This window comes from Carassius auratus, chromosome 28, assembly GCF_003368295.1.
Source record: "Carassius auratus strain Wakin chromosome 28, ASM336829v1, whole genome shotgun sequence".
Taxonomy (NCBI): Eukaryota; Metazoa; Chordata; class Actinopteri; order Cypriniformes; family Cyprinidae; genus Carassius; species Carassius auratus.
In genome coordinates this window covers 6631240-6646061 of record NC_039270.1, presented here as the reverse complement: position 1 = coordinate 6646061, position 14822 = coordinate 6631240, and the positions used below count along the sequence as shown (strand labels likewise).

Genomic DNA, 14822 nt, shown 5'->3' with positions numbered 1-14822 from the left:
TTGTGTCCAGTATATATCAAACTCTTGAACTGTGGGTGTGAGACTAACTAGTGACCAACAATACAGCAACTTGGCAACCAGGAGTAACTTGGTTTATCCAGGGTTGTCCAGTCCTGCTCCTGGAGGGTCACTGTCCTGCAGGGTTTGGCTCCAATCCTAATTAAACACACCTGAACCAGCTAACCAAGCTCTTCCAGCCAATGTATTGGGGCAGACTGGTGATAAACTCTCTTAGCCCTTCAGGAGTGAATTGGACACCCCTGATTTAAAGGGATAGGTTACCCAATGTCTTAACCTGAAACCCATAAGTCTTTGTTCATCTTTGGGACACAAATTAAGATGTTTGTGGAGTGCTTCCTGACCCTGCATAGACAGCAATGACATATGGACTATTTTAACAATGTCCTTATCACTTTTCCGCGCCTTCTACATGGTTAGTTGCATTGCTGTCTATACAGGATCAGAAAGCTCTCGGATTTCATCAAAAATATCTTCATTTGTGTTCCAAAGATGAACAAAGGTCTTATGGGTTTGGAATGATGTGAGGGTGAGTAATTACTGACAGAATTTTCATTTTTGGGTGCATGATCCCTTTATTCAGTTAATATACTACTGCAAAGAGCCACAAGCGACTAGGTTTTCTGTTAGTTGCTTGATTACCACTCACTGTAATATATCATCCCCTCACCATATCTGTATTTTACAGATCAAATATGTTCTGATTGTGTTGCATCTCACATCATTGTTGCTTTCGGTGTGAACAAAGGAAACTTGTTAAACCACATCCGGTTAAAACTAATTTGGAGTTTAAGTGCATCCTGACAATTTCAGTAGCAGTGGTAGCTGGTAGATTGTTTCTTCACAAATTTCCTTTCTAACATCCTCTCATTGTGCTCTAGATCTTTGATACAGAGCCTCGAGATGAAGAAACGGAGGTGTGCTTTATTGACATCGCCTACGACGAGATCCCAGAGCGCTACTACAAGGAGTCCGAGGTAAGATAATTCTTCAGTAAAACATAAGTAATCCATTAAAGAGATGATGAATAATTTATAAGGAATACAAAGGTACGGGATGTGCTTATAAACACCTCCAATATTTTCCACACTGACCTCTATCATTTATTCATTTGAGCTTCGCTGATATGGTATTTAGTGCTGATGGGATTTCGTTTCGAGAGTGTTTCTCCCACATAGAAAAAAACAACAAAGGAATACAGGTTATTTTTAAGCCAATACTGAATTATTTAAAAGGCCCTGTTGAGATCTCTACTGGATACACACCAGACTCAGAAACACATCTCCACTGTACCGCCGCAGTCATTCATTTCCACACACTGTCTCTCTCCTCCTGCAGAGGTAAGCCTAGACAGATGAGAGGAGTGCAGTGTTATCTTTCTCTGCCAGGAGCTTGCTGCTATCTAAGAATCCAGGCCAGCAGTGGTTCTGTTTGAGGAATAAAAAAGCAGAGGTGGGATTAGATGTGGAAGGGAAAAGAACAGCTGCAGTGCTGGGAATGATAAGTGATCACTCTAGTCCTCATTTAGACAAATAAAATCACTTTATATCGCAGAAAACTACCTTAGCACTATTACCTAATGGGGAAACAATGCAAATAAAGCAAATAATATCAATTTCGTCAGTGTTCGTTCAAAAACATTTGTTAGCCAAAGGGTTATTTTATCAACAATAAAAAAGCATGCCTTTAAGTATATGGTTTGAATGAAAACACATATGAAGAGAAAACGTAACATTGAAAAGAACTAACAGTGCACTAACAATGATTTTAAAAGAAGAAATGTGTAGAAAGTAGTGATTTAAATAATCCAGTCATAGTATGTTGAGGTAATGACCGCTTATTAAACACCATTAAACTGAATTTCATCTAGGACATGCATCAAGCAAGTGTTATTGCACACGCTATCAAATGGAGTATACACAAGTATTCACATCAAAACTGAAGTATACTTTGGGCTCAAGTGTATCAGTGATGGTCAATTGAAGGTCAGTTTTTGGACGGTTTTAAAATGTTTTGTTTTTGTTTTTCACATTTGTCATGTAGCATTTACTGATTAGGTAATTAGATCAAAAACAATGAGCTTCCAGGCAGCTACCATTGATATGAATGGGTAGCTTTCTCAAGGTATAATAGACCTTGTTCATTAAGATGCCACGATTCTTACCATTCTTGTGTGGGTGAGATGATTTTGCTGTCTATTGAAATAACAAGGTCTTGGCAGGGTTGTTTCTTTGGCCAGGATTAGAAGCAGCTCGGTTTTCAAATAAATTCAGATATGCAGGCAGAAATATGTTAATACCCATTGGTTGTCTGAGGGTAAAAAAGAGAATTAAGTATCATCTGCATAGGTATAATGGGAAAAGGCTCTGAGAGGTGATAATTTTGCAAAGTGAGTTTGAGAAAAGGAAGAGTAAAAATTGTCCAGGTACTGAACCCTGTGGTACGCCGGTGGGTAGTTGGTGTGTAAAACACTCACTTCAAGTGCTCTGCTCTTCAGAGTGAGTAGAGCAAAGTGATACTAACTTTTAAATGGAATCCACTCTCTAATTTTGTGCATAAGTACAAAGATGCAATAAATGCTATAACACTGGGTAGGACAAAAATGAAAAAATCTCAAATAAAACAATAATAATATAATTAACATCTGTAATTTAAATGTAAAATCATAGATATCTTTCTTTGTGTACAGAAATTTGCACCAACCAGAACACAACCAGTACAAGGACAAGTTTACAAAGTTTTTACCATTTATTATTAACTGTATAATAAGACATCCAACTGTCAGACTGTAGTGTTTGCATAGTTGGCATGAGTTTCACCTTTTCTTCCATTCATCTTTTTTCTGTTCTGCTATGAATACTTTTAAAAAAAGGTTGAAATTAGACTTTATTGTGTATTGGATATATAATAAGCTCTGTGGGACACTTATTTTTCTTCCATTTTGTATTTCCACTCTAGGACCCACGATACTTTAAATCAGAGAAGACATCCCGGGGTTTGCTGCAGGAGGGCTGGAGGGACACACAGGATCCCATTATGTGCTCCTATAAGCTAGTAACGGTGAAGTTCGAGGTGTGGGGACTTCAGACACGCGTGGAGCAGTTTGTGCACAAGGTCACTTCCACCACTCCACATGCATATCCCAGTCGAGCCCCCTAAAACCCTAACCTTGTAGTTACACTCACTGCAGATCGCTCAAATCTATAGATAGATCTGTCTATCCAGCTGTGCTTTCCATGACATCATCTAGCCGCACAATTCCTGGATCATCTTCGTTGGTTCTGAAACAATATTCCTGTCAACCAATCAGATTTAAGGGTTAGGATTAGTCAGCTTTGTGTTGGAGCTGGAGCTTCAACAATATTTCTTTAACTTTTCATTTTCTACAGATGTTAGGGTTATTGATACCATTGGGGTTAGGGAAGATTAGGGATACTGTATGTTCATTTCACAGAAGTAATTCTCCAGCACTAAAAAAAGATCCAGGAACACATCCAGTACACATGTACTTTATACTTTGCAACATCACAATCACCATATATTTCCCCTGCCTTTCTTTCTGTAGGTGGTGAGAGATGTGCTGTTGCTGGGTCATAGACAGGCTTTCGCTTGGGTTGATGAGTGGATTGGTAAGTTTGGCACTGACTAGCCAGTCATGCACACATCCTTCCCTTCAGACTGTTGTTTTTCGTGCCTTTACCTTTATTTGCGGTTTTCTTTTGTGTTGACTCTGTCCCAGAGTCATGACTAACAAACCTCATGGATACCGAAGGATGTCATGATCCATAGCTCACAGCCGTGTTTAGTTTTTCATGAGTCACTGCAAGAACAAACAGACTGAAAAGCTGAGAAATTCAGCTCTTTAAATTTGTTCTTCGTGTTCTCATCAAGGACCTTGACCATACTGATTAGATTAGATGGCTTGAACACATTTTTCAGTCATAAACTGCTGTATCTCCTCAAAAAAAAAAAAAAAAAATGTAAAAAAATTCGAAAAAACTGCAACTCTTCTACCTCTGTTGGAGATTAGAGCAAGGGTCTCCAATCCTGCTCCTAGAGGTCCACATTTCAGTAGTTTAGCTCTTGCCCAAATTAAACCAGGCTAATCAAGGTCTTCAGGATCATTATAAACTTCACATGAGGTGTGTTGGAGCTAAACTCTACAGGAAGGTGGTCCTCCAGGAGTAAAGCCCATTGCACACTAAGTCCGAAATAAGACCTCACGTTGTGTCAATCATGTTTACACACTGCCTCAGAAACATTCGTCTGTCGTGAAAAAATATTAAAATCAGGTTACATTTTCTGCATTTTTTGCATCGGTAGCAAGCATTTTGAGAGGTGTTTTGGCAATTCAGAGGCACCGTACAAGCAAATCCCAAAATCCAGAATAGAGACTTCGTCTCGCAGAACAAAGCACGGTAAAGATCCTTGAACAGTGAGTTCACAGGTGTAGGTGGTCTTCTTTTTAATATGTGCCTCGCTAACAAAGCATCAAACTGAGCCGCTGACATCCTGAAGTAAGCTTTGAATTGCCCGTGATAATCCCATTGCTCTTTAATAAGGAGGTGGAGATCTCCTTCTTCTATATCTCAGGATGGGATGGACCAAATATTTCCTTTCTTTTTATCTTTTTCATAGGAAAGAGGAAAACAAAATCATTCTCACAGATTGAAGACTCCATTTAGTACGGTTTCGTGAATTTTTACATCGTACTCCATGTGTTTATGTGGTTAGGTTTATGTGCGTGATGAATTATTAGGATGACGAATATGAAAAAAAACGCATAAGAAAATTTCGTTCTCTGTGTGCAAGGACTTTAAGTCTGGACACCCCTGAATTTTTGATACCCCATCATGAAAATATTAAATGGGATTCGATGACTTATAGTATCCAAGGAAGACAGCTATAAATAATAGACACACCAAAGCTTGCAGAAACAAATAAAAGTGACATTAAATATTTCACTACAGTTTGTTAATGGAGGCCTCTTGAACATCAGATTGAATATGATTTTATATTGGATGTGTTTAATCCAGAAGAGTCGAACTCAACTTCTGTGGGGAAGAGTTAATTAAAGAAGAGTCTAATTAATCACAACTGATCCAGCTAATTAAGTCTCCAGGTTTACACTAGGAAGTACAGGTAGATGGGTTGAAGCAATGTTGGAACAGGACTGTTGCCCTTCATCATCTGAGTTTAACACCGCTGGTTTAGACCAGTATAAATAACATTAGCAGGGAGACTTTGTCTTCGTGTTTCAGATGTCCACTATACCCCACTAATTGAAATTTCTTTGCTTTGGATGTTTAAAGACATGACAATGGAGGAAGTGAGAGAATATGAACGAGCCACTCAGGAAGCCACCAATAAGAAGCTGGGAACCTTTCCGCCTGCTATTGCCATCAGCGAGACGCCCCTGCCATCCTGTGCTCGTAGCGGCCCATCAAGTGCTCCCTCCACACCCCTTTCCACCGAAGCTCCAGACTTCCTTTCTCTGCCCAAGGACAGACCACGGAAGAAGTCCGCTCCGGAGACCCTGACTCTTCCCGACCCAGCAAGGAGAGACTCTCTCTTCCGCTTTCCCAATCTCTTTTCCTGGGGTCCCAGCCCCCCGCAGCCTGAGTAAACCACAATTCTGGCCTTAGTTTATAAAAACATACCCCGGAAAAGTGTCTGTTTTGACCCAATCGAATCAGTCTCTCTTTAAATACTGAGAGATACTTACAGTTTCCCAAACCCACACACACAGAGTGGCTTTTCAACCTGTCCAACCTCATGTTTTACACTGGGAGTTAATTTACAATAGGCCAACAAGTGCATTCGGACTTACAAAAACATTACAGACCACTGTTCAAAATATCTCAGGAGTTGTCCCATTGATAGATTTTTTGTTGTTGTTGTTGTTGTTCCTTCTGGCTGAGCCATTTTTCCTACATATGTTGAATATGGTTAGGATTTGTAGCCACCGTTGTTTTGCTGTAGTGCTGTATTTAATAGTAAATTCTGCTCGGTTAATATTTCAGTTGTGATATTATGTTAAGTGACTTTATCCTCAGGCTTCTCAATTTCTCACTCCAGTTAACCAGTGTTTGACATGTACTGTAAATATCTCATTTCTAAGAATGTAGGGTTCATTTTGATAGTGCTTTTGCTGTGCTCTTGTCTTTAACTTTGATCAGTTCCATTCCCACAGACTCCGAAAAACCAAGTGATACCAGTTTTACTGGCCAAGCACTTTTTTTGATCTGTTGTTAGACAAAACGAACTGGAACTTGTCTGTACATACTGTAGTTTATCTTTATAAATATATATATATGTTAGGTTGAGGAGCATCTGCCATGTAACTGAGTATGCTGTTCTACATTATATGTTCTTGGTTGGGATTAATGTGATGCATTATTATCCATGAATATGAATTAAGTCCTCAAGGAATGCTTGATAATTAGATTGTTGTATAATCTCTGAGCTCTAAGGAATGTTTTGCTGCTGCTGGCCAATGTATACTTTGTAAATGGAAAAGCTCTTGTACTCTTGCTGGTTCCCGGGGATCTGTTCTTTTAAACTTAAACACTCTTTTCTAAAGGATTCAGAAATGCACATGCCAAATCTTGGGAACTCATGCTTTTGATGTCAGCTGCCATTGTGAAATTAAAGCATTTGCTAACAATTGGGATTTCTATTTCATTCTGGTTTCACCATACCTGTATACCTATCATATGTCTTTGCTATTTCTGTAAAAAAAAAAAAAAAAGTGAAGTGATATACATTGAAGAGATGGATTATAGCATCTTTCTTATCTTCAGCAGTTGAGATTTCAATGGCTTTTACTCTCATTCTAAAGGTATTTTCTTTGAATGTAAATTGTTTTTTGGTCTTTCAAACTAACTTGCCAAGAGCAGTCTATTTTGGTGAACAGATTATGTATTAAACAGCCTAGGAATTCATAGAGGTTATAATGTGTGTGTGTGTGTGTGTGTGTGTGTGTGTGTCTGTGTATCTGTGTAAACCACAGAGAAATTCTTCCTTGTGAGTGCATACTTGGTGATTAAATTTCTAATTGAATTATAGAGGTGAAAAAAATATTTTACAAAGTTATATTTCCATGATCGAATTCTCCAGATGCTACTATTAAAGATATGCAATTATCCATATTGGTACAGTGTTATAGTATGATCATCCTTTCTTCTGTGGAACATAAAAGAAGATCATTTTAAAAATGTTGGTAATCAAACAGTTTTGATTGCTGTTGACTTTTACTATACAAAGACAGAAATCTGATGGAATGCAATGAGAACTGAAACTCTTTGTTTACCAACACTCTTCAGAATATATTTTTCTGTGTTCCACAGCACAAAGACATGCATACAGTTTTGGGATGACATGATGGTGATTGAATGAATGATAAACTTTTCCATTTGGTGGTGAACTATCCACCTTATTCTTCCCGTTAAAATGGGCCGTTTGAAAATCGTTTTGGTCTAGTTTCTGGTCTCTTCCCCGTCCAGCTATTTTTATCTGTACAATACAGTTTGTTTTCCTGATTGATATAGCAAATTTGTGTGTCTTATTATATTATTGCAATGTATTATCTTAAGTATAACCACACTGGTTTGTAGTGCAAACTGTTTTTTATGTTTGCTGCACATTGCTATTATTTTCCTTATGGTGGGTAATGGACCGTAAGCTTCACCTATAAGCTTACTTCCACATTTTAGAAAAATGGATACCTTTGAATTTTATTCTAAAAATCATAAACATAATTTTTAAGAGGAACAAACAATGATATGTTTATATAACATTAAAATAATAATAATAACTCAAAGGTTAAAGTCTGTTACCTTAATTAATTGTCTAATATTGTCTGAAGCTGACTGCTGCATTTGACTTTTTTTAGTACCGCCACAGCAAGAAATATATTAACAGCTTAGGACTTTTATTTTAGGACTGTATTGTCAGGGTAGCAACCCAGCGTAGTAGATCATTTCACATGATACATAAGATGGCAATAAAAAGGAAAAGTTGCCTCCAAATGAGATTCAATGTGTCCTAGAAACATAAATCAAATGTTTTAAATTTGTGATGACAAATCTTCCAAATTGAATATTGTTTCTCCCAAGTGGTTAAAAATTAAATAACTGCACAAAAATCACAATTCTGGCTTTATATCCAGCAGTTGCGAGTTTGTGTCTCACAATTTCGTTTTCATTATTATTATTCTTTAAGAATAGTTTATATTTGTGTTATATTTATATCAGAGAGAAGTCGATCAATTTTACCAAAAGGTTCAATGAATGAAATTACAAGGTCAGTTTTTCCAAAATAAAAATAAAACGTGATTTTATAAAACAGATATGGTAACATTAACATTTATCATGCGCATTGGCTTTTATTTTGACGTTGGCTTTTATTTTGAAGTTGTAATATACGGCTTTTATTTTGAAAGTGTGTTTTCATTGCTGTGTACGCGCTTGCTCCGCTAACAGTGTAACTTATATGTATCCGAGTGAGATGTCAGTTTAATCCTAATTAAAGACCACGCTTATTTCTGACAAAACGCCACGTATTATGAAACACTCCCTGTGGAATATTATTTGTATTGATTATAAATGCTTGAGAAAGACATGGTAGCTAACGGAAGTAGTGTTGTTGCTATCACTTAGGCTAGTTGGTTGGTTATCTGCTACGTTGTATTCAGTCATATTCGCATTAACGTAACGTTACTTGATTAGTTAAACACGTACTGTTTAACTAATTTTCGCTAATGCTGAGATCTGTAGGTGGTTTATCTCATCACACCACACTAAAATCAGGCCATGGCTCAGCGTTACCACAGAGGCCATCCTCCCGAGTCTGTTGATAAGAGATGCTCTGACCCCAGCAGCGGTGATTATGAGACGAAGAAGCGCCTCCGAGCGACGCATGAGGGCCAGCAGCGAGCCGCCGGGACCCTGAGCGCTCACAGACAGCTGTACGAGAGACCCTTCCCGCTGTATAAGCAGCCCGTGGAGGTGGGCTGCTTCTCTCTGGACTCCCGCAGGGTCTTCTGCAACGACCCGAGGCAGCTGCGCTACTACGTGCAGCCCGCACAGAGCCCAGGCTTTGATCTGAGAGACGGATACACCAGCCGCTTCGTCAAAAGAGATGACAGCGTCAAAGAGAAGCTGGATCACGTGCTGAGGTGGATTCTGGCCAACAGAGACAAGATCCAGACCAGGGTCCAGACCTCCTCATCCAGGTCAGAAACACCTCAATGTGTAATTAAAGACAGGTCTGCAACAAGCTCGGTTAGACATGCATTGCATTGCATTGTGTGTGTGTGTGTGTGTGTGTGTGTGTGTGTGTGTGTGTATATATGTGATGGAGAAATAATTATTTGGGGGGATTTGCACATGACATTTGATTTTACCGGAACTAACCTTCCCTTTTCATAAAAATAAAATAGAGACAAATAATCTAATATTTCATTTAGTCTAACATCATACTCCCCATGAGTCTGTGAGTCATCATAAGGATCTGCAGCGGTCCTTTTTATGTTATAATTTCTTTTTGTCAATTATTGGTTTTGGAGTGTTTTTTCCTCCGCTTGTTTCTGCATTTCTGTTTTATTTGAATAAGCAGTAAAGATTTTTTTGAATGTGTTTTAATACATTAATAAATAAAATAAAACAAGTTTGGAAACATTACTGTTTTTAATGTTTTTGAAAGAAGTTTCTTCTGCTCATCAAGCCTGCATTTATTTTATCAAAAATACAGAAAAAAATATAATATTGTGATATATTTTTACAATTTAAAATAATTGTTTTTAAATGTATTATACTTTAAATGATCATTTATTTCTGTGATGAAAAGCTGAATTTTCAGGATCATTATCACGTGATCCTTTAGAAATCATTCTAATATGATGATTCATTATCAAAGTTGGAAACAGTTCTGCTGCTTAATATTTTTTCAGAGCATGTGATACTTTTTTAGGATAATTTGATGAATAAAAAGTAAAAAAATAAATAAAAAAGAAGCTATGTTTTTAAAATATAAATATTTTGTTATAACAATATACACTACTGGTCAGTAATTTTTTTTTTCTTTCTTTTTTTTTTAAATAAAATCAATACTTTTATTCAGCAAGGATGTGTTAAATTGATAAAAAGTGATAGTAAAGAAAATATATTATTAGAATTTTTTTTTTTTTGAATAAATGCAGTTCTTTTTTAACCTTTTATTGATCAAATAAATTGGACAGCAGAACTGTTTCCAACACTCATAATAGATCAGAATATCAGAAATGATTTCTAAATGATCATGTGATCGACTGATGTTACATGTGACACTGAAGGCTGGAGTAATGATGCTGAAAATTCAGCTTTGCATCACAGGAATATATATATTTTAAGTATATTCAAATAGAAAACTATTATTTAAAGTTGTAATAATATTTCACAATATTACAGTTTTTTTCTGTATTTTTGATCAAATAAATGCAGGCTTGATGAGCAGAAGAAACTTCTTTCAAAAACATTAAAAATAGTAATGTTTCCAAACTTTTGGCCTGTACTGTACATATGTGTATATATATATATATATATATATATATATATATATATATGTATGTATATGTATATACGGTTTAAACTGTTGTACTACTAAAACAAAAATGAAGCTAAAATGAAATCGAGTAATTATTTAAAAATAATATTAAGAAGAAGAAGAATACAAATAATAAATGATACCAAATTACTTAAGTTTTTAGTTTTATTTTTTCATTACAATGTCAGGGCACTAAATTTTTAATCTGACATTTAAGAAAAAAAAAAGAAGTCTAATTGAGTTTTTGATTTTCAAAACTTGCTTATATTAAAAGTCATTTTATTAAATTGTATGTACATTTCTGTGTATTGTTGAATATATGAGTGCCACATCATTGTCCCAGAATGTATGTACTGCTCAGATGGGTTATTATAGTCGACTAACTTAAAAACCACATAAACACTTTCAGATTCAGATTATTAATCAAAACCTATGAGAGTACCTCAGCAGTCCTAAAGCAGCCCTTCAGCACACATGTCTTGTTTCTGTGTTCAGCTGAGTTACTGAGTGTGTGTGCAGTGCTCTAGGAGTGGACTTTGTGACATGGAGAGGACACCTAACCAAAGTGCTGACCACCCCGTACGAGACTCATGAGGGATGGATGCTGGCCGCCTCCAGGTTCAGAGGCAGCATCTACATCAGTGAGGTGGAGACAGAGGCGGCCCGAGTGAACCGAGAGACCCGCTCCGAGCGGCAGGAGGAGATGATGTACTGGGGATACAAGTTTGAGCAGTACTTATGCGCAGGTCTGAGGCGTCTGCTGTTCTCTGCTGTCAGACAGATAATGGATCTCAGCACTTACCGACCGTTTCCTTCATTTTCAGATGATGTGGATGGGACTCCAGACCCAGGGGGCGTGGTGAACACCAATGAAGCGTTCTGCACGGTGGTTCAGACGCGTCTGGCCGACCACACGCTGCTCTTCTCTGGAGAAGTAGACTGCCGCGTCAAAGACCCTGATGCTCCTCCAGCACCGGGATGTTATGTGGAGCTCAAGACCTCCGCCGAAATCTGCACCCCGAAGCAGAGAAGCAACTTCCACAGGTGAAGCTATCCATCTGCAAACTGCAGCATATAATCATTGCTGTTAATGCTGTTCATCGTCTGTTTGATTACATCATTAACTCTATTTAACCGTACATTTTTACAGTCATATGTAGATAAATTTGACACCGTCACCACTGATATGCTACAATTAAATGTATTGTAGAAACTTACGAAACTCATCATTTGTATTGTGAAAAGCATGATACAAATAAACTTGAATTGAACTGATTCAACAGAATTAAGACCTGTTCACACCAACACGTGTTCGGCACAAAATCAGGTCTGATTTTTATTTTAAAAATAAAAAAAAACAGGTTTGGAAAGGAATGCAAATTAAAACTCTTAATAGTGGCGCTTAAAAAGAAGAAATTAGTGTTATCAACCATTAATAACATCCAAAATAAAGGTTGTATTGTACTGTATATATTTATTATATATATATATATATATATATATATATATATATATATATATATATATATATATATATATATATATATATATATATATATATATAAATACATACAAACAAATGCATGTATAGATTAAGCAAATATTTACATGTGTATAATTATATTTAAATTAAATTTATAATTAGTGCTGCAAATCTATGAATTGTGATTAATTGCATCCAAAATTTTGGGTTTTTGTGTGTACTGTGCTTGTATATATAAATACACACACAGTATATATTTAGAAAATATTTACATGTATATATTTATATTCATATGTATTACATTTATATATAAATATGTATAATATATAAACAACATATCTTTCTTATACGTAGTGTATATACACAGAACACACATATTACGTAAACTAAAACCTTTATTTTGGATGTGATTAATCACGATGAATCATTTGACAGCACTAGAAGAAACGGAGCGGTTGCACAAACAATGCACTGCACAACTTCCAGCTGTTCACGTTCACGTTGTTCGTAGTGCAATGGAATAGAGATTCGTTAATTTCTCCGTCAGAAAATCTGTCGCATTGATTCCATACAAATGCTTCTGTCGTTCTCAACATATGTTTAGGGATATTTCAAGGGACAGTTTATCCAAAAATAAAACGTCTGTCATTGTTGACAGTAGCCATTAGCTATGTTTCCATCCAAAGTTACGAATTAAAATCATGCACACAATTGGAATAGTGCATAGAACATTTGCAAATAAAGCACTTTCAATCCAAGCAAGTTGACGAGAACAAAATCGTCTCTTTCTGATTAACTTGAAAGCTCTGATTAGATGATTAGCGCCAAATATGAGAAAGATTTGCTGCAGGATTATTATAATTATAATGAAGCACTTTGACGTGACTTCACTCAAGTATTTTATAATGACAGTCCATTGGTTCATTTAATTTTATACTGTCCCGTTGCTAAGTCACATGTCTTTTTTGATGCGCAATAAGGAATTTATTCAGTAAAAGTGTTTCCATCGCAGTTTATGCACATTTTTAGAATTTATGCACATCTTGGCTTTTCCATCCAGTGCTCTTTATTTTATTTGTATGCATCATCCCATGCATGTATGTATGTACATTCCTCTTGTAGGTACAAGCTGCTGAAATGGTGGGCGCAGTCGTTTCTTCCTGGAGTGCCACAGATAGTCGCTGGGTTTCGAGACCATGATGGGATAGTGGTGGGTGTTGAGACCATCCCAACCTCGAAAATTTCTCACCTCATCAAGGTTTGTTCTATATGACCACCACATAAGATCAGTCCATAAGATGGTTTTCAAAGATGTCTTTTATGCTCACCAAGGCTGCATTTATTTGATTAAAAATACAGTAAAAACAGTACTATTGTGAAACTTTATTACCATTTAATTTTCGATTTTGAAATTTATGTTTATATTTATTTCCATGATGCGAAGCTGACTTATCAGCATTTTCAGTCTTCAGTGTCACATGATCCATGATTTTCACTTCTCTTTACTCTGCAGAACGAGTACAACTGCTGGAAACCAACAGTCTGTATGAATTTCTGCAACGATTTCCTGTCCTTTGTCAAATCAGTCGTCACAGAGGACAACCCAAGGTCAGAGGGTTCTCTTAAGTCACTCTCTTAATGCACGTTCAAGGTCTTATTTTGAACAGTTCATCAGTGCATGTTGGAAATTTGAGATTGTGACTGGTGTGATGTGATGTTTTTCAGAGTGGTGTACCTGTTCACATGGGATCCACACAGAGACGTGAGCTTCACCGTCCACAGAGACTCTCAGTATACCTTCTTACCAGAGTGGTACATCCGGGACACGAGCAGTCCTCATTCATCTCAACACTGATATACTGAGCTCACACTGTGTGCAGTACATCCTGGATGTATTGTAGCAGAGCAGTGCATGACTAGCCATTGATTGTGTTTTTTTATGAATGTTCTGGATTCAGTTTGTGGCCTTGGAAACAAGAGTTCCACCAAACATCAACAAACATGTCGACTTGATGTGCGCGTTGACTTTTTTTATATAAATATATTGTGATTTTATCCTTTATGTTGATAACCACAAAATATCCTTGATCTATTTAAGTTTTTAAGCCACACACATTTTATGATTTTAACAGTTCTATACAATATGAAAATATCATTTACCACAAATTGGCCCTAATTCATGAAATGTGTTGTAAAGTTGTTCAATTAATTAATTCAATGTGACAATTTAAATGAGGGTTTGTACAATTTTTCATTTGTTTCACTTTGACATGTGGAAGAAAAAATACCTACCGTGGCCATAACTTTTTACGTTTTATTTTTTGGTTCCATCTTTTTAGTTAAATCATTTCCAGATTTTAATTTGGATTGAACTAAAAGGGAACAAATCAGTACAACGTGTACTTAACTTAAATGAGGAATTCACATGCGGGACTCTTTAGGGTTATTGGGTTATATCAGAGAAATTAGTCCTCACTGGATTTCTACCATAGCTTTTATTAGGATTTACTAAAACTCATTTATACATGCCAAAAAAGTACAGTAAAAAAGGTTTTACAAATGAAAGTATAAAATATGCTGAAATAAAGAAACTTTAGTACAAAGTCTTCGTAGCAATTTATTTGTGTAAACTGTTTTAGTTTTTAATATGAATACAGTATTGTTCAAAATAATAGCAGTACAATGTGACTAACCAGAATAATCAAGGTTTTTAGTATATTTTTTATTGCTACGTGGC

The 14822-nt window shown here is 36.4% G+C and overlaps 2 protein-coding genes across 3 annotated transcripts in view; both read left to right on the top strand.

Annotated features, from left to right (window-relative positions):
* pitpnc1a (phosphatidylinositol transfer protein cytoplasmic 1a) overlaps positions 1–6963 on the top strand; it is a 68868-nt gene extending 61905 nt beyond the window's left edge. The window contains exons 6-9 of one of the 2 annotated variants that reach the window (XM_026207453.1): positions 900–995; positions 2977–3132; positions 3584–3647; positions 5331–6963. In XM_026207453.1, coding sequence (XP_026063238.1) covers positions 900–995; positions 2977–3132; positions 3584–3647; positions 5331–5644 — 630 coding nt within the window. In that variant the 3' untranslated portion in view covers positions 5645–6963. The remainder of the gene's footprint in view (positions 1–899; positions 996–2976; positions 3133–3583; positions 3648–5330) is intronic. The other variant, XM_026207452.1, reaches the window with a different exon arrangement.
* Positions 6964–8454: 1491 nt separating this feature from the next.
* Positions 8455–14308, top strand: dxo (decapping exoribonuclease). Its single transcript, XM_026207451.1, has 6 exons — positions 8455–9253; positions 11122–11348; positions 11427–11646; positions 13208–13343; positions 13599–13693; positions 13811–14308. Exons 1-6 carry the CDS (start codon positions 8832–8834, stop codon positions 13938–13940), a joined length of 1230 nt encoding a protein of 409 aa, XP_026063236.1. The 5' UTR covers positions 8455–8831; the 3' UTR covers positions 13941–14308.
* The last annotated feature ends 514 nt before the right edge of the window (positions 14309–14822 follow it).